Source organism: Phyllobates terribilis, unplaced genomic scaffold, assembly GCF_046119375.1.
Source record: "Phyllobates terribilis strain yellow unplaced genomic scaffold, ASM4611937v1 Scaffold_35__1_contigs__length_13245226, whole genome shotgun sequence".
Lineage (NCBI taxonomy): Eukaryota > Metazoa > Chordata > Amphibia > Anura > Dendrobatidae > Phyllobates > Phyllobates terribilis.
The window spans coordinates 4,295,928-4,322,681 of NW_027362795.1; the positions used below are offsets into that span (position 1 = coordinate 4,295,928).

The 26,754-nt window shown below is 44.1% G+C and overlaps 1 protein-coding gene across 2 annotated transcripts; it reads right to left on the reverse strand.

The window, feature by feature from the left end:
- Positions 1-711: 711 nt before the first annotated feature.
- Positions 712-26,293, reverse strand: LOC141182597 (uncharacterized). 2 transcript variants are annotated; one of them, XM_073660755.1, is made up of 8 exons: positions 26,235-26,293; positions 14,323-14,462; positions 14,014-14,193; positions 13,807-13,930; positions 13,626-13,723; positions 13,337-13,427; positions 6,145-6,189; positions 712-3,566 (listed from the first exon to the last, which is right to left on the reverse strand). In XM_073660755.1, exons 2-8 carry the CDS (start codon positions 14,377-14,379, stop codon positions 2,005-2,007), a joined length of 2,157 nt encoding a protein of 718 aa, XP_073516856.1. In that variant the 5' UTR covers positions 14,380-14,462; positions 26,235-26,293; the 3' UTR covers positions 712-2,004. The 2 variants fall into 2 exon arrangements, with proteins under 2 accessions (XP_073516856.1, XP_073516857.1); XM_073660756.1 differs by lacking the exon at positions 6,145-6,189 and having other exon boundaries at positions 713-3,566.
- Between the last annotated feature and the right edge of the window lie 461 nt (positions 26,294-26,754).

Below are 26,754 nucleotides of genomic sequence, written 5' to 3' on the forward strand. Positions count from 1 at the left end.
TGCGACAAATGCGCTATCTATTCCAGCCAATTTTGTGTTCCAAAGTCAATTGGAGTAAGCCTTGTTAAAATGCAAATTAAGATTTTTGTGTGAAAAATTAAAATGTTAATATTTTCCCTTCCACACTGCTTTAATTCTTGCGAAGCACCTAAAGGGTTAATAAACTTCTTGAATGTGGTTTTGAGCACTTTGAGGGGTGCAGTTTTTAAAATGGTCATTTTCTGTCTTATAGATCCCTCAAAGTCATTTCGAATGTGATGTGGTCCCTAAAAAAAACTGTTTTGTAAGTGTTTTGGAAAAATGAGAAATTGCTGATAAACTTTTAATCCTTTTGACTTCCTAACAGAAATTAAACATGTTTAAAAATTATGCAGATGTAAAGAAGACAGTTGGGAAATGTTATTTATAAATTATTTTCTACAGCATGACTAACTGGTTTAAAGGGGTTGTTCGGTCCAAATCGATAAGTCTGCAGTCAAAAGTGACTGCAGAATTATAAATCCCCCCAGCGTGCACTGACTGTTTCAGACCCGGGACTGGAAGGTATGTATGAGTTATACATACTTCCAGACAGTGGGTGTGGCCTCGATCAATACAAGTGAAGCGGCCGGCCAGTAGGTATGGTCAACTAGTGGACGCCGCCTCACTCCATACAACTATGTGGAAGTGAGGTTATACCCACTGACCGGGAGTATGTATACCTCATACACACCCTCCAGTCCCGGGTCTGAAACCTACAAATCTTCATAGCTCACAGTGCTCACACTGGGTGGATTCATAATTCTGCAATCACATACAGTGACTGCAAATTTATTGATTTGGACCAGAAAATCCCTTTACAGATATAAAAACTGAAAGTTTGAAAATTGCTAAATTTTTGCCCAAATTCCGATATTTTCACAAGTAAACTCTAAGTAAAATTTTCCACTAAAATAAAGTACAATGTGTCTCGAAAAAATTATCTCAGAATCACTGGGATTTGTTAAAGCGTTTCAGAGTTATTACCACATAAAGTGACACTGATCAGAATTGTAAAACAGATTCGGGGGGAAGGGGTTAACAAGATACAATTTTCAGTTAAAACATTTCCAACATTCTGAATATGAAAAAGGCTTCTTCTCTGATGTTTATTAAGAGTTGATTTCGGTGTAAAACATTTCCCACATTAAGAATATGAAAAAGGCTTCTCCACTGTGTGAGTTCTTTGGTGACTAAGAAGAAATGATTTCTTCACAAAAGATTTTCCACATTCTGAACAAAAAAAAAGACTTCTCCCCTGTGTGGGTTCTCTGATGTTTAATAAGCTTAAGCTGCAATTTCTCTACAAAACATTTCTCACATTCTAAACATGAAAAAGGCTTCTCCTCTGTGTGAGTTCTCTTGTGCCTAACAAAATAGAATTTTTGGTTAAAACATTTTCTACAATCTGAACAGGAAAAAGGCTTCTCACCTGTGTGAGTTCTCTGGTACTAAACAAAACTTGATTTCTGTGTAAAACATTTCCCACATTCTGAACATGGAAAAGGCTTCTTTTCTGTGTGACTGCTCTGGCGTCTAGCAAGATGTAATCTCCAGTTAAAAAATGTCCCACATTCTAAACAAGAATACAGTTTATCCCCTGTGTAAGGTCCTTGATGTGTGATAATATTTGATTTCTGTATAAAACTGTCATGCCTCGGGATCTGATCGGTGGTCCTGTTCTTTTATGTTGGCGTCTCTGTCCACGGAGCCACAGCAGGTTCTGTACCTGTATGGGTGCTGATTACCATTTGCCTTTGTCCATTCATTTCGAATAGCAATTGTTTTTCATTTGTTATCTTGCCTGTCCTACTAGTTAAATCTTCCCCCTGCTGGTCTTCGCTGCTGCTGATAGTCTTTAGTGGATTCTGCTTGGAGTTCTGGTCCTACTTCTGAATATCTAGGCCAGTCCAATAAGTGTACTGCTTGGGTTTCTTCCTATGCTGCACGGTTCCTTAGGAGGTACATGATACATTCAACAGCCTTTCAGGGAGCCAGGTCCGAGTTGTCTTCTCTAGTTTTACCTTCAGGATTTATACAGGTCTCCCCTGTGTGAAGTCTGTGGTGTTTAACAAGGTGTGATTTCACTACAAAACATTTTCCACATTCTGAACATGAAAAAGGCTTCTCCACTGTGTGAGTTCGCTGATGTTTAATGAGCAGTGATTTCTTTGCAAAACATTTCTCACATTCTAAACATGAAAAAGGCTTCTCTTCTGTGTGGGTTCTCTGGTGTCTATCAAGATGCGATTTCTGGTTATAACATTTCCCACAATCTGAACATGAAAAAGGCTTCTCCCCTGTGTGAGTTCTTTGGTGACTAACAAGATATGATTTTTGGATAAAACATTTTCCGCATTCTGAACATGAAAAAGGCTTCTCCCCTGTGTGGGTTCTCTGGTGTCTATCAAGATGCGATTTCTGGTTAAAACATTTCCCACAATCTGAACATGAAAAAGGCTTTTCCCCTGTGTGAGTTCTTTGGTGACTAACAAGATATGATTTATGGTTAAAACATTTTCCACATTCTGAACATGAAAAAGGCTTCTCCCCTTTGTGGTTTCTTCGGTGTCTATCAAGATGCGGTTTCTGATTAAAACATTTTCCACAATCTGAACATGAAAAAGGCTTCTCCCCTGTGTGAGTTCTTTGGTGACTAACAAGATATGATTTATAGTTAAAACATTTCCCACATTCTGAACAGGAAAAAGGCTTCTCCCCTGTGTGAGTTCTCTGGTGCTGAACAAAACGTGATTTCTGTGTAAAATATTTCCCACATTCTGAACAGGAAAAAAGCTTCTCTCCCGTGTGACTTCTCTGGTGTAGAACCAAACTTGATTTCTGTGTAAAATATTTCCCACATTCTGAACAGGAAAAAGGCCTCTCCCCTGTGTGACTTCTCTGGTGACTAATAAGAGATGATGTATTCACAAAACATTTTCCACATTCTGAACATGAAAATGGCTTAACCCCTGTGTGAATTCTCTGGTGTTTAACAAGATACGATTTCCAGATAAAAAATTTCCCACATTCTAAACAAGAATACAGTTCCTCCCCGGTGTGAATTCTCTGATGTGCGAGAAGAATGGATTTACCTACAAAACATTTCCCACATTCTGAACATGAAAAAGGCTTCTTCCTTGTGTGACTTCTTTGATGTGTAACAAGAGTTGATTTATCTACAAAACATTTTCCACATTCTGAACATGAAAAGATCTTCTCCCCTGTGTGAGTTCTCTGGTGACTAACAAGTTGCGATTTCTTGTTAAAAAATCTCACACGGTCTGAACATGAAAATGGTTTCTTTGCTTTAAGAGCAGTTTGTTTTTTAATGGTTCTTTTATGGCTTGGATTTTCCTTAGTAGTCTGCAATGAATCAGAAGACAGGACCTGTTTCAAAGGATCAGATGACAGATGTTTGCTGCAAAGGGATGATGGTATTTCAGGAGTAATATAATTCACTTCAATTGTATCCTGTGTGATCTCCAGCTCATCTGATTTAAAAATCAAAAATGTCAGCTGTTCCTCTGATCTCTTAGTACAGACAACTGCAAAGAATAAAACCAATTATTATTTTTTAATAAAATATCCTTGAAATTAATATTTTTGAACATTTCTACTCAAATTGTCCGTAAAAATGTTAAGTTATGTAAAATATTGAATTATTCACCAAGATGACAGTTCACAGTCTAATAGAAAACCTCATAGCATGAACCAGTAGTGCATGGTGTTCAACTGTTTGTTCATTCTGCCTCCAAAATATGGAATAAAAAGCCACCAATGTTATGTAGGAGAAAATAATATGAATAAAAATATATACTCGTCTCACAAAAAACAAGACCCTATTCAGGTCCATCATCTGTCAGTGGAAAAACGGAGGTTTCCTCATTATTAGTGGCTCAAAGGCTTTTGAAAAGCAACATGGCTTCCATAAACCAATCCAGCAATATCCGATCTCCCAAAGTCAAATCTCCACCTTGCTTCTGAGCCTTGCAGTGCGCCCAAAAGACATTTAGCATCCATGTATTTGGCATTACCATAGTGAGAAGAACCCAGTTAATTGATGGTGTGTGTCTCCAGGAGCACAATCTGGGCACTATGTGTTGGGTAATAAAATGGTATATTTCCAATTTTCATTCTCCAACATCCACTGTGTGCTAATTTCCAGAAAGTGGCTGTGGAGTCAATATAGTCACTATTCCTATAGATGAATTCACTGAGGGTTATAATGTCCAAAATGGAGTCACTTATGGGGATTTCTACTGCTATGGTTTTTTGCCATTTTGGTCACATTAGGGCTTCTGCAAATGGTGTGTCCCATCTCCTCTGGGATCTGCTGCTGTGACGACTGATTCAGTCACCAGGAGCTGCCTTATTCATTTGGCAGGCAGCACTGGTGATGGAAGAGACATCTGAACCAGAAGCTCTGTGAGGCATAGGCTCTGTCCAGCTACTAAAATTAGGGTGCCTTTGACCTCTAGTACCATCCAGTCTGGCAGTATGGGGGTGTGTGCTGTCCAGCTGAAGTAATCTGCTCTCTGCTTCAGCCAATTAGAAAGCACCACACCCTACTAAAGCTGGAAGCATATTGCCGGAAGCTGCCAGATACAGCCTTGTTCTCCTCTGGTTCAGTCCTCTGTGCTCAGCTCCCGGCTTGTGTATTTGTTTCCTGTTGTGACCCCGGCCCGTTTACGGACTACTCTTGTGTCTTCTGATTTTGTATTTTCTCTTCCCCCCTTGTTCTGACCCGGATACTTGACTATTCTTCTTCCCATCTCACTCCCCAGAACAGCAGGTAACACCGTGGCCCAAGCCTAGGGGTCTCTGTGTAAGTCCAGATCCATGTAGAGGGGATAAAGGGTAGTGAGTAATGATGAGCGACCATGCTCGCTACTGCTTGGGACTCGCCCGAGCATCGACATGCTTGGCGAGTATTTCCGGCTTGCTCGGGGTCCCCGCCCTGCATGTTTGACGCTCTTTAGAGAGCCAACGAACATGCAGGGATTCCTGCCAAGCACTGTATTGTCGTAGCCATGTTGGTTCTGGCATTACAGTGATTGGCTGGCCGCATAGCGTCATCAGGTCTATATAAGACTTGATGACACTAGGCTCGTCACAGTCTATCCCGGGAACAGGCAGAGTAGGGAGAGGTGCTGCTGTGTGAGGGACAGAATTGTCGGTGTAATAATTAGATATAGGTAGTGGTACTCAAGGAGTATATATAAATTCATCTGAACTAACAGTCCTTCTGAGGACTAATCCAGCTGCATATATTCAGTGGTGATAGCAGGAGTTAGGCAATCAGGCAGTCAGGGTTTGTGGCAGTGTATACAGCACAAGAGGGTCCATTGCACATTCTGTCTGCTGCTGCTGTTACAGATATCCGTAGATATAGCCCAAGGTATCAGGGGCCAGGGTTAAAATTTTTTTTTATCTTAATCCTTATTATTTGCTTAAAAAGTAATCCAGAGTACACCATTTTACTGCTCCATTTGCTTGTTGGCAGAATACAGACAGATTTTTTTTATTTTATTCACATTACTGTATTGTGGAAGCAGAGAAACTTTTTTTTTCAATGATCAGACTATTAAAATTTAGACAGCTGTGTTTTGTTGAACCAATGGATAGTTGGTCGCTGAGAAATACCATGCTATTTGGCGACTACCTGAAACTGTGGCCATCAGACGTGATCCCATATGACTGCCCTAATAATCCAGCAATTTTTGTAAGTGTGTCAAATATTACACTCTATTTAAAAAATTGCAGTTGTGGGTTCAAACCTATTCACAGTTGGCTGCTGACAAAATCTGTGAACAATGTTGTCAGAGTATTACACCACTGCCAAAAAAGAAAACATACAAAAAACAAGCTAAAATAGAAAAAATGTTAAGAAACATTCTTTCCAGGGTAATGACTTGTATATAAAGCCAAAGAAATACTAAAAAAAAAATTATGGACTGTGGAAGACATTTATGCGACCAGAATGAACTCATCTGGAGCTGATGATACCACCTAGCAGCACCTGTCCCTATTGTTAATGCATCTAACAGCATTATCGATAGGGAATAGAACAGATTTTACATTTTTTGGGCAGCACCAGCAGCACGCAGTATAAGGCAATAATACCTGGCTGGATCGGTGTAATACGCAATCCATACTGCGATTCCTCACCTGTAAATGAATTTCAGATAAGACAGTTAATATTCTAGAATATAGAATCTATTTGAATTTTCTTTCCCATTATTAAAGAGTGTGTCTCCAATACTGTTTGTTACGCTCGCACCCAGACTGACTGGCATGAGCGTGATTAGTGATCCCACTGTACCATGAACCGAAGAGTGCCTGGAGGGGCGTAACTAAGTATCAACCCGATCCGACCAAGGTCGCACGGCGGCTTAGTCGACTCCGTGGACCAAGGAGGAACCGAGCAGAGGGACCAGGTGCGACTCCAGGTCAGATCCCGGTCACAGTTGTTGACCCACACCGGGGAATGCAGGAACAGGCAGGTTAGACTGGCATACAGGCAGGTGGGTATTGGCAAGTACAGCTGGTATGCAGACAGGTGGGTACTGGCAAGCACGGCTGGTATGCAGACAGGTGGGCACTGGCAAGCACGGCTGGAGTGCAGACAGGGAGGTACTAGCAGGTTGGAGCGCAGGCTGGATAGGGTCCAGTACAGACTGGGAGACAGGTGCAGAGCCGCAGATGCGGTAGACAAGCAGAGTAAAGCAAATCCGCCGGAGCAGAGGACAAGGCAGAGCAGAGAGAAACTGCTGGTGCGGTGAGCAAGCAGAGCGGAACGAAAACCGCAGGTGCGGTGGGCAAGGCAGAGCAGAGCGGAACCGCCGGAGCGGTGGACAAGGCAGAGCAGAGAGAAACCGCAGGTGCGGTGGACAAGGCTGAGCAGAGAGAAACCGCCGGAGCGGTGGGCAAGGCAGAGCTGAGAGAAGCCGCCAGAGCGGTGGGCAAGGCAAAGGAGAGAGAAGCCGCCGGAGTGGTGGGCAAGGCAAAGGAGAGAGAAGCCGCTGGTGCGGTGAGCAAGGCAGAGCAGAGAGAAGCCGCTGGAGCGGTGGGCAAGGCAGAGCAGAGAGAAGCCGCCGGAGCAGTGGGTAAGGCAGAGCAGAGGGAAGCCGCCGGAGCGGTGGGAAAGTCAGAGCAGAGAGAAACCGCCGGAGCAGTGGGTAAGGCAGAGCAGAGGGAAGCCACCGGAGCGGTGGGCAAGTCAGAGCAGAGAGAAACCGCCGGAGCGGTGGGCAAGACAGAGCGGAGCGAAACCGGGGGTGCGGTGAACAAGGCAGAGAGGACAGGGCTCTGTTCACATGGAACAGACTGGAAAATACAGGAAGATGGCTAGAACACAGGAGGAAGATACGGAGGAAGGGAAAAGGGACAAGCAGAACCAGATACACACAGGGTACTTCCTATGAAGTAGCGAGTGGACACAAAACTCACAAACAGAAGTACAGAGACAACGAGTTGGAGTTAGGTGCAGGTTCAGATACTGCAGGAAAAGGGAAGGTACGGACATAGAGACAAACAGGTAACAGGCTAGGATACAGTTCAGACAGGAACTGCTACTGCAATGAGATACAAGAACGAGCCTGGGTATACAGCCCCCAGAGTGGCGGAAACAGACTAGAAGTCACAGGTAACAGGTCTGGGTATACAGCCCCCAGAGTGGCGGAAACAGACTAGAAGTCAGAGATAACAGGTCTGGGTATGCAGCCCCCAGAGTGGCAGAAACAGGACAGGACCTGGCAATACAGTTGCAAAGACAAACTGAGTGAAAGTGTTGCTCAGGCACCTCCTTCTGGGTGGAGGGGGTTTAAATATCCAGTGACTCACAGCAATAGGCTGGAGACGCATTAGGGGTGTGCCCACAGCAGCTATAAGAATCAGGAAGTAACCGGGCCGCCACCCTAAGCAGTCAGTCAAGAGACATGCACACAGCATGAACGGGAGCACGGTTTTTAGGCTGGACTGACAGGTAAGATTGCGGTCTTGCATAGTGGGAGGTGGTGCACTATGCAAGCACGCTGCCAGGGATGTTACACTGTTATTGCATATGCAGCAATTTCAAGGGCTGCCAAAAATTAGGACGCACTCCAATACACATTTGAAGAGCTGTAAAAAAATAAATAAAATAAAAACACAGTAGGATCTTTCTTTTGTATAAAAACCAGACTCGCTAATGTACCCTCAATGTAATAACATTGTTCAGCTCCTGCACCCCCCTCCTCCTCCTGTTCGGCATCCATCTCCGAAATGACCACATCAGTCCCAAGTTGGAAGCACTGCAGCACTGCCTTGGCCAAGCGGCAACAGGCTGTGCTGAAGATAATATGCTTAATGCTTAGGTGACAAAACACACACCGGTGCAGAGTTGTTGAAAGCTGTAACACAACAGGCAGATTGGTGGATCTCACCGCTGAACATACAGCTAGGCATGGTCGTGTGTGACAAGATGGTGGCCTCTATCATCATCACGACCTGCAAGGTTTGCACTATGAACTCTCCTGAAGGAGAAGCCAGGGCACGCTGGAGGAGTTTCCGGTTCTCTGGTGGGCCCATCCAACCCAGACGAGAAGCAGCCCTGGCTAAGAAGTCTGTGGGAAGGTTCCCGGACATTCTATGGTTGCTTTTTTATTGTGGACTGGCTCCAGAAATCTATAAGATTGCAATCTATAAAATCCCTTCACTGGCTCCCCCATTGCCCAGAGACTCCAGTTCAAAACCATAACCATGAGATGCAAAGCCATCCACAACCTGTCTCTTAAATATATCTGGGACCTAGTCTCCTGGTACTTACAGTACAGACCAAAAGTTTGGACACACCTTCTCATTTAAAGATTTTTCTGTATTTTCATGACTATGAAAATTGTACATTCACATTGAAGGCATAAAAACGATGAATTAACACATGTGGGATTATATACTTAACAAAAAAGTGTGAAACAACTGAAAATATGTCTTATATTCTAGGTTCTTCAAAGTAGCCACCTTTTGCTTTGATGACTGGTTTGCACACGCTTGGCATTCTCTTGATGAGCTTCAAGAGGTAGTCACCTGAAATGATCTTCCAACAATCTTGAAGGAGTTCCCAGAGATGCTTAGCGCTTGAGAAACCTTTTGCCTTCACTCTGTGGTCCAGCTCACCCCAAACCATCTTGATTGGGTTCAGGTCTGGGGACTGTGGAGGCCAGGTCATCTGGTGTAGCACCCCATCACTCTCCTTCTTGGTCAAATAGCCCTTACACAACCTGGAGGTGTGTTTGGGATCATTGTCCTGTTGAAAAATAAATGATGGTCCAACTAAACGCAAACCGGATGGAATAGCATGCCGCTGCAAGATGCTGTGGTAGCCATGCTGGTTCAGTATGCCTTCAATTTTGAATAAATCCCCAACAGTATCACCAGCAAAGCACCCCCACACCATCACACCTCCTCCTCCATGCTTCACGGTGGGAACCAGGCATGTAGAGTCCATCAGTTCACCTTTTCTGCATCACACAAAGACACGGTGGTTGGAACCAAAGATCTCAAATTTGGACTCATCAGACCAAAGCACAGATTTCCACTGGTCTAATGTCCATTCCTTGTGTTCTTTAGCCCAAACAAGTCTCTTCCGCTTGTTTCCTGTCCTTAGCAGTGGTTTCCTAGCAGCTATTTTACCATGAAGGCCTGCTGCACAAAGTCTCCTCTTAACAGTTGTTGAAGAGATGTGCCTGCTGCTAGAACTCTGTGTGGCATTGACCTGATCTCTAATCTGAGCTGCTGTTAACCTGCGATTTCTGAGGCTGGTGACTCGGATAAACTTATCCTCAGAAGCAGAGGTGACTCTTGGTCTTCCTTTCCTGGGGTGGTCCTCATGTGAGCCAGTTTCTTTGTAGCGCTTGATGGTTTTTGCAACTGCACTTGGGACACTTTCAAAGTTTTCCCAATTTTTCGTACTGACTGACCTTCATTTCTTAAAGTAATGATGGCCACTCGTTTTTCTTTACTTAGCTGCTTTTTTCTTGCCATAATACAAATTCTAACAGTCTATTCAGTAGGACTATTAGCTGTGTATCCACCAGACTTCTGCACAACACAACTGATGGTCCCAACCCCATTTATAAGGCAAGAAATCACACTTATTAAACCTGACAGGGCACACCTGTGAAGTGAAAACCATTTCCGGTGACTACCTCTTGAAGCTCATGAAGTGAATGCCAAGAGTGTGCAAAGCAGTCATCAAAGCAAAAGGTGGCTACTTTGAAGAACCTAGAATACAAGACATATTTTCAGTTGTTTCACACTTTTTTGTTAAGTATATAATTCCACATGTGTTAATTCATAGTTTTGATGCCTTCAGTGTGAATGTACAATTTTCATAGTCATGAAAATACAGAAAAATCTTTAAATGAGAAGGAGTGTTCAAACTTTTGATCTGTACTGTACCTGCACGCAACCTCGATCCTTACAAGATCTCCTTCTCTACTCCCGTCTTAACTCATGTTCCCACAATCATATACAAGATTTCTCCTGTGCATCCCCTCTACTCTTGAACTCTGTACTCCAACATATCAGACTCTCGCCTACTGTTGAAACCTTTAAAAGGAAGCTGAAGACCCACCTCTTCCGACAAGCCTACAACCCCCAGTAACCCTCGCTCCACCATATTGCTGCACGACCAGCTGTACCCTCACCAACTGTATCCTCACCCATCCCTTATAGACTGTTTGTGCGCCCTCACGGGCAGGGTCCTCTCTCCTCTTGTACCACTCGGTAACCTCTTTTCACATGTAAAGCGCCATGGAATAAATTGCGCTATAATAATGAATAATAATTATACTACTTGTACTGTGGGTCAATTGATAGCACTTTCCTGTTGTCTGCCCCTAAATTGATGTGTTTTGCAGCTTTTGGTCCCATTTGAAGGTGTTGTGTATGCGATTGGTTTTGACCCCCATTGAATCCAATGGCGTTCGGCAATGTTCGGCGAATACTCGACAATTACATTGGCGAATATTGCAAAAACGGTAATTATAATCTGAATCGAATGTTGAAATATTCGCTCGTCTCTAATTAGAAACACTCTTAAAAATTTATGTGGGCATGGAAATATGGAGGTGGAGGATGAGGAGAAGGAGGATGTCTGGGTGTGAAGGGGTGCATGGGAATAGACCCCAAAAAAATAACCACTGGATTTGAGTTTATGCTCGATGCTATCATCTGGTGGTGTTGAGAGGTCTGGCCCAATCCAGCCCTTGTTCATTTTGATAAGTCAGCCTGTCAGCATTTTCAGTTGACAGGCAGATGCGCCTATCAGTTATATAATTTATAATGCCCCCAGCAGCATTAAAAACCATCTCTGACAAAACGCTAGCTGCCAGGACCTCCAAGGGTCCAGCTTGGATACCCAACAGTTGTAAGGCACAGAGAGGAATCATGGAGGATGCTGGTACAGTCGCCAAGGTAGTCCTTCAGCATCTTCCAAACCTTTTCCCTCCTTGTCAGAGTACCAGGTTTATTAGAGCCTGGGCACTGGGAGGGTCTGAGAAAACTGTCACAGACCTTTGACAGCGTTCCCCTACCTCTGCTGCATCTGATTTGTGTCTCTCCTGCCTGTATTCCTTGGTTGTCCAAGGAACTGTGACCTCTGCCACCAGCGTTGTCAGATAGGAATTTTTTTTTTAGAATTCTTCAAGAGCCTGAACTTAATATCTCCAACAATAAACTCCTTTGGTTTCCTCCCTCTACTAACCTACCTATACCTGACTTTTACTAACCTACCTATACCTAACTTTGCAATTTCCTTTAGTTGGTGCCACTATAACTCCCATTCGGCACACCTGCTGTCTTGGAGTCATATTTGACACACAACTATCCTTTATTCAACGTGAAAAATCACTCACTTGCTCATGTCACCTGCATGACGACGCTAATTATTGTGTCATAGCCGCTCACTATCTTGGTGGAGTCCTCAAAGTTTTGGATGACGACACAGATGTCAGACATCCATGCCCACTCATCAGCTCTTATGTGCGGAGGCTGACCTGAATGCCAACGGGCGTGTTGAAGCAGGTACTCAACAACTGCTCTCTGCTGCTCAAAATCATTCCACACATCTGCAACGTTGATTTCCAACGAGTAGTCACATCACACACCAGTTGGTGAACTGGAAGCTGCAAACGCTGCTGAAACCCGGCCAGGGCGGCGGAAGCTGTAGCTGACTTTCTGAAATGGGCACACACGTGGAGTACTTTCACAAGCTGCTCTGGCAGATCCAGGTAGATTTTGAGAAGTCGCTGAACCACTAAGTTGAGCACATGGACCAGGCATGGTACGTGTGCAAGCTTGCCTAGCTTCAGAGCCGCCATCAGGTTCTCTGATACAGCTTTCAACAACTCTGCAATCCTCTGTCATATGCCTGAGCATGCTCCTTCTCTACTCCCGTCTTAACTCATGTTCCCACAATCATATACAAGATTTCTCCTGTGCATCCCCTCTACTCTTGAACTCTGTACTCCAACATATCAGACTCTCGCCTACTGTTGAAACCTTTAAAAGGAAGCTGAAGACCCACCTCTTCCGACAAGCCTACAACCCCCAGTAACCCTCGCTCCACCATATAGCTGCACGACCAGCTGTACCCTCACCTACTGTATCCCCACCCATCCCTTATAGACTGTTTGAGCGCCCTCACGGGCAGGGTCCTCTCTCCTCTTGTACCAGTCGGTAACCTCTTTTCACATGTAAAGCACCATTTGTGAAAAATTCCAAAGTAATCTATTATTGTACAGAAATTCACACTTGGCCCTCACTGTACATTTAATTTTATCGATCATAAAAGTGAAGTTTGGTCAGAAAGACTGGACCTGGTCTTTTAGGAAACATATGAGCACATTCAGCAGCACAGAAGGGAGAGAAGGTAGATTCATCCGATAAGATATCAGGATTCTAGGATGCCAACAGCATCATTACCCTCCACTTTCTCTTAGAGGTCCATGATAATATTTTTCTTCAAGTGATTTTCTGATTTGTCAGCACATTCTACGTACGCTGTCATTTGGATTTGTAGTTTACAGATCTGGGCAGGTAAGAGTTAGCGTTTTCTAATCCCAGGGGGTAGGTGGATCCTCTAAAGTTGTAAACTCTATAGAAAAGGGCTTTTAATACCCAAAGTCATTTGAACAGTTTTGGGTGGAGGAGAATGTTGTGGTCTAAAGGCAAAATGGTGATTACACAATTGTGATATGGTCGGGATACACTACCAGCAAAGCTGAGAAGCTGGGAAGAATCTGTAACTTCTCTGCATTTAGTGGTTACTACTCACCTGCGTAGTCATATGTAGGAACCTCCTCTTTACACTGCTCATCACCCCTCACATATGTCTCTATAGTATTAATTTGGGTCAGATCTTCACCCTGAAACAAATATTGTAAAAGTCACAGACAGATGGAGAAGTCACATCTATGATCGGCTCTAATCCTGCCATCTCCACCGTTCTCATTACACAAGTATAAAACATATAATACTGGTGGATAAAACAAGACTGAGCACAAGACCATCACAGCCGTCTACACATCATAGAGGAGATCTCATGACACCTTCTCTCCATCTACCTGATGACCCTGAGGAACATTGGGGTCTTCTTGTTTACAGTCCTGTGGAAGAAGAGGATGGGGACATCTCTCTCGCGTTGTCCTCTTACTGGACAGATCTGGAGGAAACACATACAGGGACTGAATTCATTCTTTACATACAGATAATTATAGGCCGTGTGTATTTAGTCCTGTCTATTACCTGGTGATGTGAGGGGCTGGGGAACCTCAATCATGACGTCCTTGTACAGATCTTTGTGTCCTTTTAAATACTCCCACTCCTCCATGGAGAAATAGACAGTGACATCCTGATACCTTATAGGAACCTGACACATACAATGATACCATCATCTCCCCGATCCCTTCATAGCATTACTGTATAATGTCCCAGCATTCCCAGCAGTGTCACCTCTCCAGTCAGCAGCTCAATCATCTTGTAGGCGAGTTCTAGGATCTTCTGGTCATTGATGTCCTCATGTATCAGGGGGTGAGGTGGAGGTCCTGTGATTGGGCTCAGGGGTCTTTCCCATTGCTCAGACACAGGGTCCTGACGGCGCTCACTAGAGGTTTTCTTCACTACTGTGTAATCCTGGTTATGGAGAGACACATTAATAAATCTCACTACAGACATTTCCAGAGTCCTCACCTCTCCAGTTCTGTCCATCTGTTATTCCCATAGATAAGAATGATGTAATGTGACATCATCAGAATCTCTCACCTCTCCAGTAAGCCGGAAGAGGATCTCTAGGGTGAGGTGTAATATTTTCTCTGCCATCTTGTCTCTGTCTTTGATGGGTAAATCAGGAAAATTCTCTTCTATAGAAGATCTTCACTAAGAGGATCCGATATTGTAGAGACCTGAGTGAGAAGAAGATAAGCCAATGAAACATCATAAAAATGCAGTGTAATAATACAATTACTGGAGATAATAAGGGAAACATATGAGGAGATTTGTTATTTTACAGTATTTAGTTTTCTTCTTTACATCTACTAATAAAACCTATATATTTTAGGCCACAGACAACAAGCAGTTTCTTGCTCGGAGTCTGCAGCTGAATACGTTTCTCATAGACTCATCGTCCATGACGCTAATTCTCATTTTATTTAGACACTGGAATCGGCATTAGCAATACTGCAGGAGATATTCATTACACGTGACATGAGAAATAACTACTTCATGATGAGGACGACATCTTCATCTTCTACTACGGCTCTAGAAACATATTTGGCCAGAGTCCATCACTGACTACATCACCACCGGCCGTCTATATGAATGTTTCCCGTCTTCCCCGGACTGTAATCTTCTATCACGTTAGATCTCATGTCTGATTCACACACAGAAGTTTGAGGCTTTTATAAAAGCTTTTTTCTTTCCACAAACACCTCGGACAGAAATTATTTGATACCAAAGTCTCCATGTACAGTGTTTTATGGAGTTTATTTCTGGCCTTAGGCTTTCGTATGTTACAAAAAATACACCAGAAAAAAGCAGATATTAAAATGCTTCAAAAGAAAATTGGCCCCAACAATTCTAGGAAAAAGAAAAAAAACATGCAAAAAGCATGAGACATATTTTCTTATTTTTTAATATGTTAAATATAAAAAAATTAACTCGTTTCAGCACCAGAACATAGATTTACACCGCAGGGATGGCACAGGTGCGGCTGCAACATAAACCCTGGCAGTTTAACCACTTGCTGATGTCAAAAGCAAACATGGCATCTAAGAAGGTTTGACAGAGTTATTCTAAATGCCCCTCCTCCTCCAAGGTCTTGATAATATGGGGCCGCCTAGTTACTACGATATATAAATGCCTAATAATGGTGCCTGGGCCTGTAATGTACTAAATTCTATTAGGCCGGGCCAGAGGCAGCGTCCAATAAGTTACCTTTTAATGCCCCCATACATATTAGATTAAAGGTGCATGAAAGCACTATTTTTTTTTTTTGGGGGGGGGGGGGGGTGTTGGTAGACTATATAATGTATTTGGGGGCCTCCTGACAGATAATGTCAGGGCAGAGAAGGATCTGGCATCCTGAATTTCCTGAATTTCAGAGGTTAATCCGTTTCTTCTTCCTGTAGATAATCCTCCGCTAGAGGAGTCTGGAGGCGACTCTCATACAGATCACAGGAAAGCTGGAATATTTCTGTGTATGGAGGAGTCTGGAGAGATAACCGTCTGCCAAATGACCGTTCAGCCAACACTTATCTCATGTGTACGGGGCCGTTAGTATTACACTGACAGGCAGGGATAGTATACAGCACTACAGTAGTACAGTGCATCATCTGAGCAATCAGAGGCTTCTGTGTTGTATGATCGCACTAATGAGAGTTGTTTAAAAAAGGTTTAACGTAAAAAAAATATCACAGTTTTAGCAACAAGAAATATCCGTCACTATAGGGAAACCAGACACACTGCATAATGTTAGTTAAGTCACGTCCATAACAACTTTATTATACTCTATTATCCTATAGACATCCTATACACAGTGGAATAGATTGAAATCACAGATCCCAATATAAAACATAAATATAACTATATAACGCAGACCAGATGGTATGGAGATGAATGAGGGAAACCAAAGTCCGAAAATAAACTTTTCTTTACTTTACAAGAACTTGATATACATCAGGCACAACATTTCATGGATGGTTCTTTTGTATTATGCAGAGTCAAGTACTTTCCGGTTACATGTGGCACTACATAACTTTTGTTACAAGCTACAACAGTCCAGAAAATCATCATAGCTAGGTCCATCATCCCCTATGGGGGCCATATGGGTGCCCTCTGCTCCCAGTTGATTTGTGAGTACCTCACTGGCTGAGGTATATCGGTACGACTCCTCACTAGTACTCACAAATTACATTCAATGCCTCCTTGCTGTGGCTTTCAGTTCTTCGTGGGAGAACTCATGTCCCAGTTTGGTGACACTGTAGCTTCCTCTCTAGTATAGACAATTGTTCGCTTAAATGTTAGTCTAAGATAAGGAATCCGTCCTTAACTTATTCCCCTTTAATTTAATTTCCATTCCATTGACATCCCCATTATCATCATGGGTGACTTAAACATCCACATTGACACTTCCCTCTCAGCTGCCTCTAAGCTTCTATCTCTCACTTCCTCTTTCGGCCTTGTTGATTGGTACTCCGCAGCCACTCACAAAGATGGCCCCATCTGCCGCTCATCTTTTATCATTAACCTCCTCCTTCGGCCTTTCACAGCTTGCTAATTCTCCTACACATGAAGATGGGAACACATTGGACCTGATCTTCTCCCGGCTTTGCTCAGTACATGACTTTACTAAATCTCCCCTTCTACTCTCTGACCATAATCTTCTTTCATTCTCTGTCAAGAACTGTGACTCTATTCAAGACACCCCCACTCTCCACACTTATAGAAATATACGCGCCATTAACGCCCATAAATTTCTGAAAAAGTTGCAATCATCATTGGCCCCAATCTCCTTCCTCTCATGTCCCGACTCTGCATTGAAGCATTGTAACGAAATAATGCTATGCGCCCTGGATGAAGCCGCACCTCCTACACAAAGAACAATTCGGCATAGACGGCTACAACCCTGGCACACGCCTCAAACACGTCTTCTCCAGCGGTGCTCCAGGTGCGCTGAACGGCTGTGGAGAAAATCTAATCTGCCCGAAGATTTCCTCCATTATAAATTTATGCTGAAAACATATAACTCTGACCTTCACCTCTCCAAACAAACCTACTTTAACAACCTCATCATCTCACTTTCCAATAATCCTAAACGACTCTTTGATACGTTTCATTCTCTCCTCAATTAAACAGCACAGGCCCCGACCACCGACCTCAGCGCTGACGATCTGGCCAATTATTTCAAAGAAAAAATTGACCATATCCGACAGGAAGTTTTCTCCCAAACATTATGCATGCTCTTCCCCGCCCCATTGCATCTGGCTCACTCTCTGTCTTCGAACCAGTCACAGAAGAAGTGACAAGGCTCCTTGCTTCCTCTCGGTCTACCACCTGCACCAGTGACGCTATTCTCTCATATCTCCTTCAGTCCCTTTCTCCAGCTGTCACCACTCACCTAACTAAAATTTTCAACCTCTCCCTCTCACCTGGTATCTTTCCCTCTTCTTTTAAACATGCCAGCCTACATCCATTACTTAAAAAATCATCCCTTGACCAGAACTGCACGGCCAACTACAGACCTGTTTCCAATCTTCCCTTTATCTCTAAACTCCTGGAACGCCTGGTCCATTCCCGTCTAATCTGCTATCTCTCCGACAACTCTCTTCTTGACCCTTTACAATCTGGTTTCCGCTCTTTACATTCTACTGAAACTGCCCTCACTAAAGTCTCTAATGATCTACTAACAGCTAAATCTAATGGTCACTACTCCATGCTGATTCTCCTGGATCTCTCTGCAGCATTCGACACTGTGGATCACCAGCTCCTCCTCACCATGCTCTGCACTATTGGCCTCAAGGACACTGTTCTCTCCTGGTTCTCCTCCTATCTCTCTGACCGCTCCTTCTCTGTGTCTTTTGCCGGCTCCTCCTCCTCTCTCCTTCCCCTTACTGTTGGTGTTCCTCAAGGATCAGTCCTAGGCCCCTTTCTTTTTTCCTTATACACCGCTCCTATTGGACAAACAATCAGCAGATTCAGTTTTCAGTACCATCTCTATGCTGATGACACCCAATTATACACCTCTGCTCCGGACATCACCCCTTCATTACTACAAAAGACCAGTGATTGTCTTTCTGCTGTGTCTAACATTATGTCCTCCCTCTGTCTAAAACTGAATCTGTCAAAAACTGAACTACTCAAATTTCCTCCCTCCACTAACCCACCTGAGCCCGATATTGCCATTTCCGTTTGTGGCTCAACCATTACTCTCCAGCAACAAGACCCCTGTCTTGGGGTCATTTTTGATTCAGATCTTTCCTTCACTCCTCACATCAAATCACTCGCTCGTTCTTGTCATCTACACCTCAAAAACATCTCAAGAATCAGGACTTTTCTCACCTTTAACTCGGCAAAAACTCTTACTGTAGCTCTTATTCATTCTCGTCTCGACTATTGCAAGTCTCTACTAATCGGTCTCCCTCTTACTAAACTTTCCCCTGTCCAATCCGTCCTTAATGCAGCAGCCAGGATCACCATGTGCCAGTCATTGCATTGGTTGCCCATCCAATATAGAGTTCAATTTAAACTTACGCTTACCCACAAAGGGCTCCATGCTTCAGTACCCCCCTACATCTCCTCCCTTGTCTCAGTTTACCACCCTACATGTGCCCTCCGTTCTGCCAAAGACTTAAAACTAAAATCCTCCATAATCCGAACTACCCACTCCCGTCTCCAAGATTTCTCGCGTACTGCGCCAATTCTATGGAAAGCACTACCCAGGACAGTTCGATTAATTCCCAATACCCACAGTTTCAAGCGGACCCTAAAAACCCATTTCTTTAGACTGGCATATCGCCTCCACACACTATCTGTCCGTCCCAGTTTTCCCCCATATTAAAATATTCTTCAATTTCAGATTCATACCAGCCATGCACTAAATAGCTTCGGTCAGGACTGCACACATACTGGCTGGCGACCAGTCCATGTATTATTTATCCTATATAGTATATCAAGGCTGTATTATACAATAGATGTACATTTTACCTTTTGTGTCTCCCCCATTTCCTCATAGACTGTAAGCTGGCGAGCAGGGCCCTCACTCCTTTCGACATGAGATATGCTTATTCTGTATTGTCTGTATAAGTTCCCCCTAAAATTGTAAAGTGCAGCTATATTGGCGCTATAAAAATAAAAAAATATTATTATAATTATTATTATGGCCACATTCTGGACCTCATCTTCTCCCTTCTCTGTTCCCTATCTAACATCTCTAACTCACCTTTCCCTCTTTCTGACCACAACCTACTTACATTATCTTCCCTCTCCTCTCTAAGTCCACAATCCCCACTCCACAAACCTGCACACCCTCGCAGAAATCTTAAACACCTTGATCTACATTCACTTTCTGAGTCCCTTCTCCCTCTTTCAAACATAAGTTTGAATCCTTACACAATGCAGATGCTGCTGCCGCTTTATATAACACTACAATATCTACAGCTCTCGAATCGGCTGCCCCTCTCACACATACCAAAGCTCGCAAAATTAACAGGCAACCCTTGCACACCAGAGAGACTAGACTAGAGAACTGAGGCGGGCTTCCAGAGTTGCTGATCGGAGATGAAAAAGATCCCACACCAAAGAGCACTTCATGGCATTCAAACAGTCTCTCACTACTTTCAAGTCCACACTCACTGCAGCAAAGCAAACATACTTCTCATCTCTTATCCTCCCTGTCTCACAACCCTAAACAACTATTCAACACTTTCAATTCTCTCCTCCGTCCCCAAGCACGTCCTCCCTCTCCACCCATCTTAGCTGAAGACTTTGCCTCATTCTTCACGCAGAAGATTGATAACTTCAGAGAAAGCTTTGGCCAACAACCCTCACAGCACCTCCTCATATCTACTCAGCCCTCCTCTTCCAAAACCAGCTTCTCTGCCATCATGAAAGATCAACTTTCCGCTTTACCCTCAAGATCACATCTCAACACCTGTGCACTCGACCAGTACCCTTCCCACCTCATCCCAAATCTCACAACAGTATTTACTCCAACCCTAACCCATTTCTTCAACCTATCACTAACAACTGGTGTCTTCCCCTCCAACTTTAAACATGCCTCAATCACACCCCTCCCCAAAAAGCCCTCCCATGACCCATCCTCTCTGTCTAGCTATCTCCTCATATTACTTCTCCTCTATGCCCTCTATGCCTCAAAAAATGACTGGCCAAAAATTACTGTCCTTCCACCTCTCCTCCTGCTCCCTCTTTCAATCTGGCTTCCGACTGCAGTATTCCACTGAAACTGCCCTGACTAAAGTCACCAATGACCTACTAGCCACCAAATCCAAGCGACACTATTCTGTCCTCTGCTTTTGACATGGTGGACCATTCCCTATTACTACAGATTCTCTCATCACTTGGCCCTATCTTGGATTTCATTTTACCTAACTGAATGGACATTCTGAGTCTCACACACCACCTCCTCACCTCGCCCCCTATGTGTCGGTGTCCCGGAAGGTTCAGTCCTAAAGCCCCTGCTCTTCTCCATTTACACCTTTGGCCTGGGACAGCTCATAGAATCCCACAGCTTTCAGTATCACCTCTATGCTGATGACACACAGATCTACCTCTCTGGACCCGATATCATCTCCCTACTAACCAGAATCTCACAATGTCTGTCCGCTATTTCATACTTCTCTGCTAGATTTCTAAAACTTAACATGGACAAAACAGAATTGATCATCTTTCCCCCATCTCACTCAACCCTCTCAACAGACCTATCAATTAAAGTAAATGACTGCTCACTCTCCACACTCCCGCAGGCTCGCTGCCTCGGGGTAACCCTGTACTCTGTTCTCGCCTTCAAACCACATATCCAAGCCCTTTCCACTTCATGCCGACTCCAACTCAAAAATATTTCCCGGATCCGTACTTTTTTATATAGAAATCAACAAAAACCAAGGATCCAGCGACAAACATCAAAATAGGAATATGAATGTGTGTTAAAACTTCATGTTTATTAGAATTCCTTTAAAATCATGCTGTTAAAATTATAAATCCAGGGGATTACGCGTTTCGAACAAAAATGTTCTTAGTCATAACCATGTCTTGTGATCATTACAAAAGCAAAGTTAAATAAAAAAAAAAGGGAGGAAAAGGAACAAGGTGAGCAATTAGTCATGTAAATGAAACAATTATGCTAATAAACCAAACAAATGTCATAGGTGTAAAAGCATTAATTCAATAATAATAATACGTGATATCCGTTCTCTTATTCAATCCGGAAGGAACTCTGCAATTAAACTTGAAAATATATTGTGCTTCTCTAAAATGCAATACTTTATCTCTATCACCACCTCGATCACTGGTGAGAACCTCCTCTAATGCATGAACATGAAAAAAGTCCAGACAACCTTTATGGACAGACAGAAAATGGTAAGAGGCTCCTGATAAAGCTCTTGTTGTGACATTTGCAGCATCATACATATGTTCGGAAATTCTGGTCCTGAGAGGTCGTGTAGTGCAACCAACATATTGCAGATTGCACTGTGTGCACGTAATGACATAAACCACATAGGTTGTACTGCAATTAATAACCGTGCGGTTCCTATGTGTGTATGGAGCAGCTGGGGCTTTAATTATCCATGTATGGACATAAGCCGCACTGTCGTCTGCCGCATTTGTATGAACCGGACTCAGATAACCAGTTGCGTTTTGCTTTAGTTTTTTGCCTTACTGTGTGATCAGAAGGTGATATCATGTTGCCAATAGTAACACCTCTCCTATCTTTGGCAACATATCACCTTCTGATCACACAGTAAGGCAAAAAACGAAAGCTATCCCACTTGAATAGACTACTAGTGCTGTGTAGGTTTATGTCCCTAGGGTCCCATCCCGTTCTTTCTTGATTAGTACATCCAGGAACTGGTAATAATTAAACTCTGATATAAATCTCAGGCCCACTCTATTGATTTTGAGTTCCCAGACAAATCCAAGAAATTGTTCACTCGTCCTTGACTAGATGACAAAAATGTCATCAATATATCTATACCATACCCCAATATATGGATGTCACCACTTATTATTCTTAATGATATTGTGGTTTCCTTTCACCAGCTATGTGTGCCACGGCAAATTTTGGTCACGCCCCTGGCTACACCCCAATCCATGCCCATTTACCATTATCTCCCCCCCCCATAGGAAGAGTTGTCAGAGGGGCGTTGGTAGTGAGGAAAATTCAGCAGACGCCTGAGACTGCAGGGTGTAGACCCAAATCCAGGACTGTCCACTGTATCCGGGACAGAGATAAGCAGATGGATTCCTGGGTCTCTGATCCAGCGTCCAGGTCAGTGCCACCTGGTGGGTGGATGAGAGGCCTGGAGTCTTTTATCTTCCGGGGCAGCGCGACGTCATCTGTGTGTCTGCAGATGTCCGCACCAAACTACACAAGAACACTTTTCTTCCCCTTATTTGATGCGTTTTGGTGCAGATGTGAAGCCATGGTTTTAAGGTGCTTTCTATAGGACAGAAAAGCTTTGATTTTGAACTTAACGAAGTATCTGCATTTTTTAGGCTCCACATAGAAGCGTCTGAAGAGCGAGATGAGCGAGTGTGTATTGTTAACCCTTTCGGCAAGCACGCTCGGCATTAATCTTAGTGCCGCCACACACATGCAATGGCTTAAATGTAGATGCCAAACACGCTGAAAATACTCCGCAAGCACCCGAGCGTGCTTGCCGAAACGGTTAACAATACACCCTCATCACTACTCTGCGGTTTTGGTGCATTTTCTCTATATACTTCTTCTGAAAAAAAAAGAATGAAGAAAAAAAACTCAGCTGCATATTTAAGCGCAGAATCAAAGCTTTTCTGTACTATTAAAAAGCGTTGAAAACTCTACTTCATATCCGCCCCAAAATCACATCAAATAAGCAGGAAAACGCATAATAGAAACGCAGCAAACACCAATAATCAGAGAAGATTGTTATTGCGCCATTTATCGATCCCCATAAATAATCTGATCGCTGTGTAGCGCGGGTCATCACGATTACAGGGACACCAAATATGTCCATGTTATGTGCTGATTTGTGATGTTCATTATTTTTTACAAAACTCATTAAAAATGTAAATTTTTATTTAATTATCAAGTGTTTTTCTTTATTATTATCTCGGGCAGGTGCGGTCACAGGAGAATGAAGAGGCGTGTACAATGTGTGTATAGAAATCCATTCATTGTACACAGCAGAGTATTTCTATCCTGGGCAGATCCTGCAGCACAGATTATTATTATTTATTATTATAGCGCCATTTATTCCATGGCGCTTTACATGTGAAAAAGGGGTATAATACAAGAACAATTACAATAATCTTGAACACAATGTGACAGCGACTGGTACAGGAGGAGCGAGGACCCTGCCTGCCCTGATCTCAATATAGCTGGTGGCTCAGCAGGATAAGGGTCTGCTGTGTCTGTAATGTTTTGAGGTTGAGGGTTCAACACCAGGGACTCACAGGAAAAAAATAATTTGTAATTGCTCATAAATTTACCACTTTTCATTTATAGGACCAAAATAATCATTTTCTTCTGCTCAGTATACAGGCACCATAAAAATACTGCTATACACAATGTATTTCTATGGGCTTATATGAGCTGCTTCTGGATGCATTGACTGCATTGTAAAGTCAAGTTAACTAAATCCTCCTATGTTCACCATTGGGGGCTGTAGCTCAATGGTTAGAGCCTCCACCTCTGGATACTGAGTTCCTGGTTGGAGTTGCGGGCAGGTGTGGTCACAGGAGAATGAAGAGGTGTGTACTGAGTAATATAATTTAACTTATTCACTGACACCCTCCCCCCATATCCCCACTGAGGAGGAGGAGGAGCTACAGCCAAACATGGAGCGGTGAGTATAAGAAGAAGCCGGGAGAACAGCTGAGCCGTGACGGGACAGTCCCGCAGGAGAACAGCTGAGCCGTGACGGGACAGTCCCGCAGAAGACAGGACGGTTGGGAGCTGAGTAAGGCCTGCTCCCCTACATGCTCGAGGAATAAAAAAGAATATATCCAGCTCACTCATCACTGATGAAGTCCAACAGTAGTGCCCAGGCTGAAAGCTTGTATCAGCCACAAGTTATTAGAGCAAAAAGAGGCAGGTGAATAATCCAGCACCAGTCACATGGAAAAATCTGAAAAATAAATAAAAATGACCTTTATTCCAAATGGAATTGCAATTCTAGGAATAAGAACTTTATTGGTTCAAAACGAGTCAGTTGAATGCATCTGAATCAGCGCTTGTTTGTAGAACATGAATTTTTAATCCATTTGGAATAAAGGTTGTTTTTATATACATGCTCGAGGGTCTACATGTAGGGGAGCAGGCAAAGGGAAAACCATTTCCAGAGGGATTATTCCAACTGTAAAATCTCAGGTGGTACTGTGGGAGCATTATACTGTGTGGGGGGCATCATACATCCTGCATAATGGGCATAATGGGGGCATCATACATCCTGCATAAGGGGGGCATTACACTGTGTGGGGGCATCATACATACTGCATAAGGGGCATAATGGGAGCATTATACTGTGTGGGGGGCATCATATATCCTGCATAATGGGGGCATTACACTGTGTGGGGGCATCATACATCCTGCATAAGGGGCATAATGGGGGCATTACACTGTGTGTGGGGCATCATACATCCTGCATAAGGGGCATAATGGGGGCATTACACTGTGGGGGCATCATACATCCTGCATAAGGTGCATAATGGGGGCATTACACTGTAGGGGCATCATACATACTGCATAAGGGGCATAATGGGAGCATTATACTGTGTGGGGGGCATCATACATCCTGCATAAGGGGCATAATGGGGGCATTACCCTGTGTGGGGGCATCATACATACTGCATAAGGGGCATAATGGGGGCATTACACTGTGTGGGGGTATCATACATACTGCATAAGGGGCATAATGGGGGCATTACACTGTAGGGGCATCATACATACTGCATAATGGGGGCATTACACTGTGTGGGGGCATCATACATACTGCATAAGGGGCATAATGGGGGCATCATACATCCTACATAAGGGGCATAATGGGAGCATTATACTGTGTGGGGGGCATCATACATCCTGCATAATGGGCATAATGGGGGCATTACACTGTAGGGGCATCATACATACTGCATAAGGGGCATAATGGGAGCATTATACTGTGTGGGGGGCATCATACATCCTGCATAATGGGCATAATGGGGGCATTACACTGTGTGGGGGCATCATGCATCCTGCATAATGGGGGCATTACACTGTGTGGGGGGCATCATACATCCTGCATAAGGGACATAATGGGGGCATTACACTGTGTGGGGGCATCATACATCTTGCATAAGGGGCATAATGGGGGCATCATACATCCTGCATAAGGGGCATAATGGGGGCATTACACTGTGTGGGGGCATCATACATCCTGCATAAGGGGCATAATGGGGGCATTACACTGTGTGGGGGCATCATACATCCTGCATAAGGGGTATAATGGGGGCATTACACTGTGTGGGGGCATCATACATCCTGCATAAGGGGCATAATGGGGTCATTACACTGTGTGGAGGCATCATACATACTGCATAAGGGGCATAATGGGGGCATTACACTGTGGGGGGCATCATACATACTGCATAAGGGGTATAATGGGGGCATTACACTGTGTGGGGGCATCATACATACTGCATAAGGGGCATAATGGGGGCATTACACTGTGTGGGGGCATCATACATCCTGCATAAGGGGCATAATGGGGGCATTACACTGTGGGAGCAGTAAAGGGGTCCTGTACTATGAGAACAATACGTTTCCCCCCTTCCTGTCTCCATAGTTGGGTCGTATGTATCTATTACAGGAAACAGAACAAAAACCTTAGGATTCTTATAAAGTGGCAACACAAGACCCCAAAAGAGTCCCCGTGCTGAAGGGGTTAATGCCCCCTGCGCCCAGTAATGGGGTCTCCACATACCTCCACCTGCAGAGCCGCCACCACATATATGGCTGCTCTGTGCGCACAGGAGCTGTGATGAGGTCACAGGAGGGGAGGAGTCAGGGGTCACATGATCAGGGGCCTCAGTGGATGCAGGACTCTGCTGTGCTGGTTGTCATGGTGCTGGATGAGCTGAAGTTTATGTGTGGGGTCAGGAGGGGTTTACAGTGTGGATGTAGCAGAGCCGCGTGTGTACGAGGTGTACGGAGCAGAGCCGCGCGTGTACGAGGTGTACGGAGCGGAGCCGCGCGTGTACGAGGTGTACGGAGCGGAGCCGTGTGTGTACGAGGTGTACGGAGCGGAGCCGCGTGTGTACGAGGTGTACGGAGCAGAGCCGTGTGTGTACGAGGTGTACGGAGCGGAGCCGCGTGTGTACGAGGTGTACGGAGCAGAGCCGCGTGTGTACGAGGTGTACGGAGCGGAGCCGCGTGTGTACGAGGTGTACGGAGCGGAGCCGCGTGTGTACGAGGAGTACGGAGCGGAACCGCGTGTGTACGAG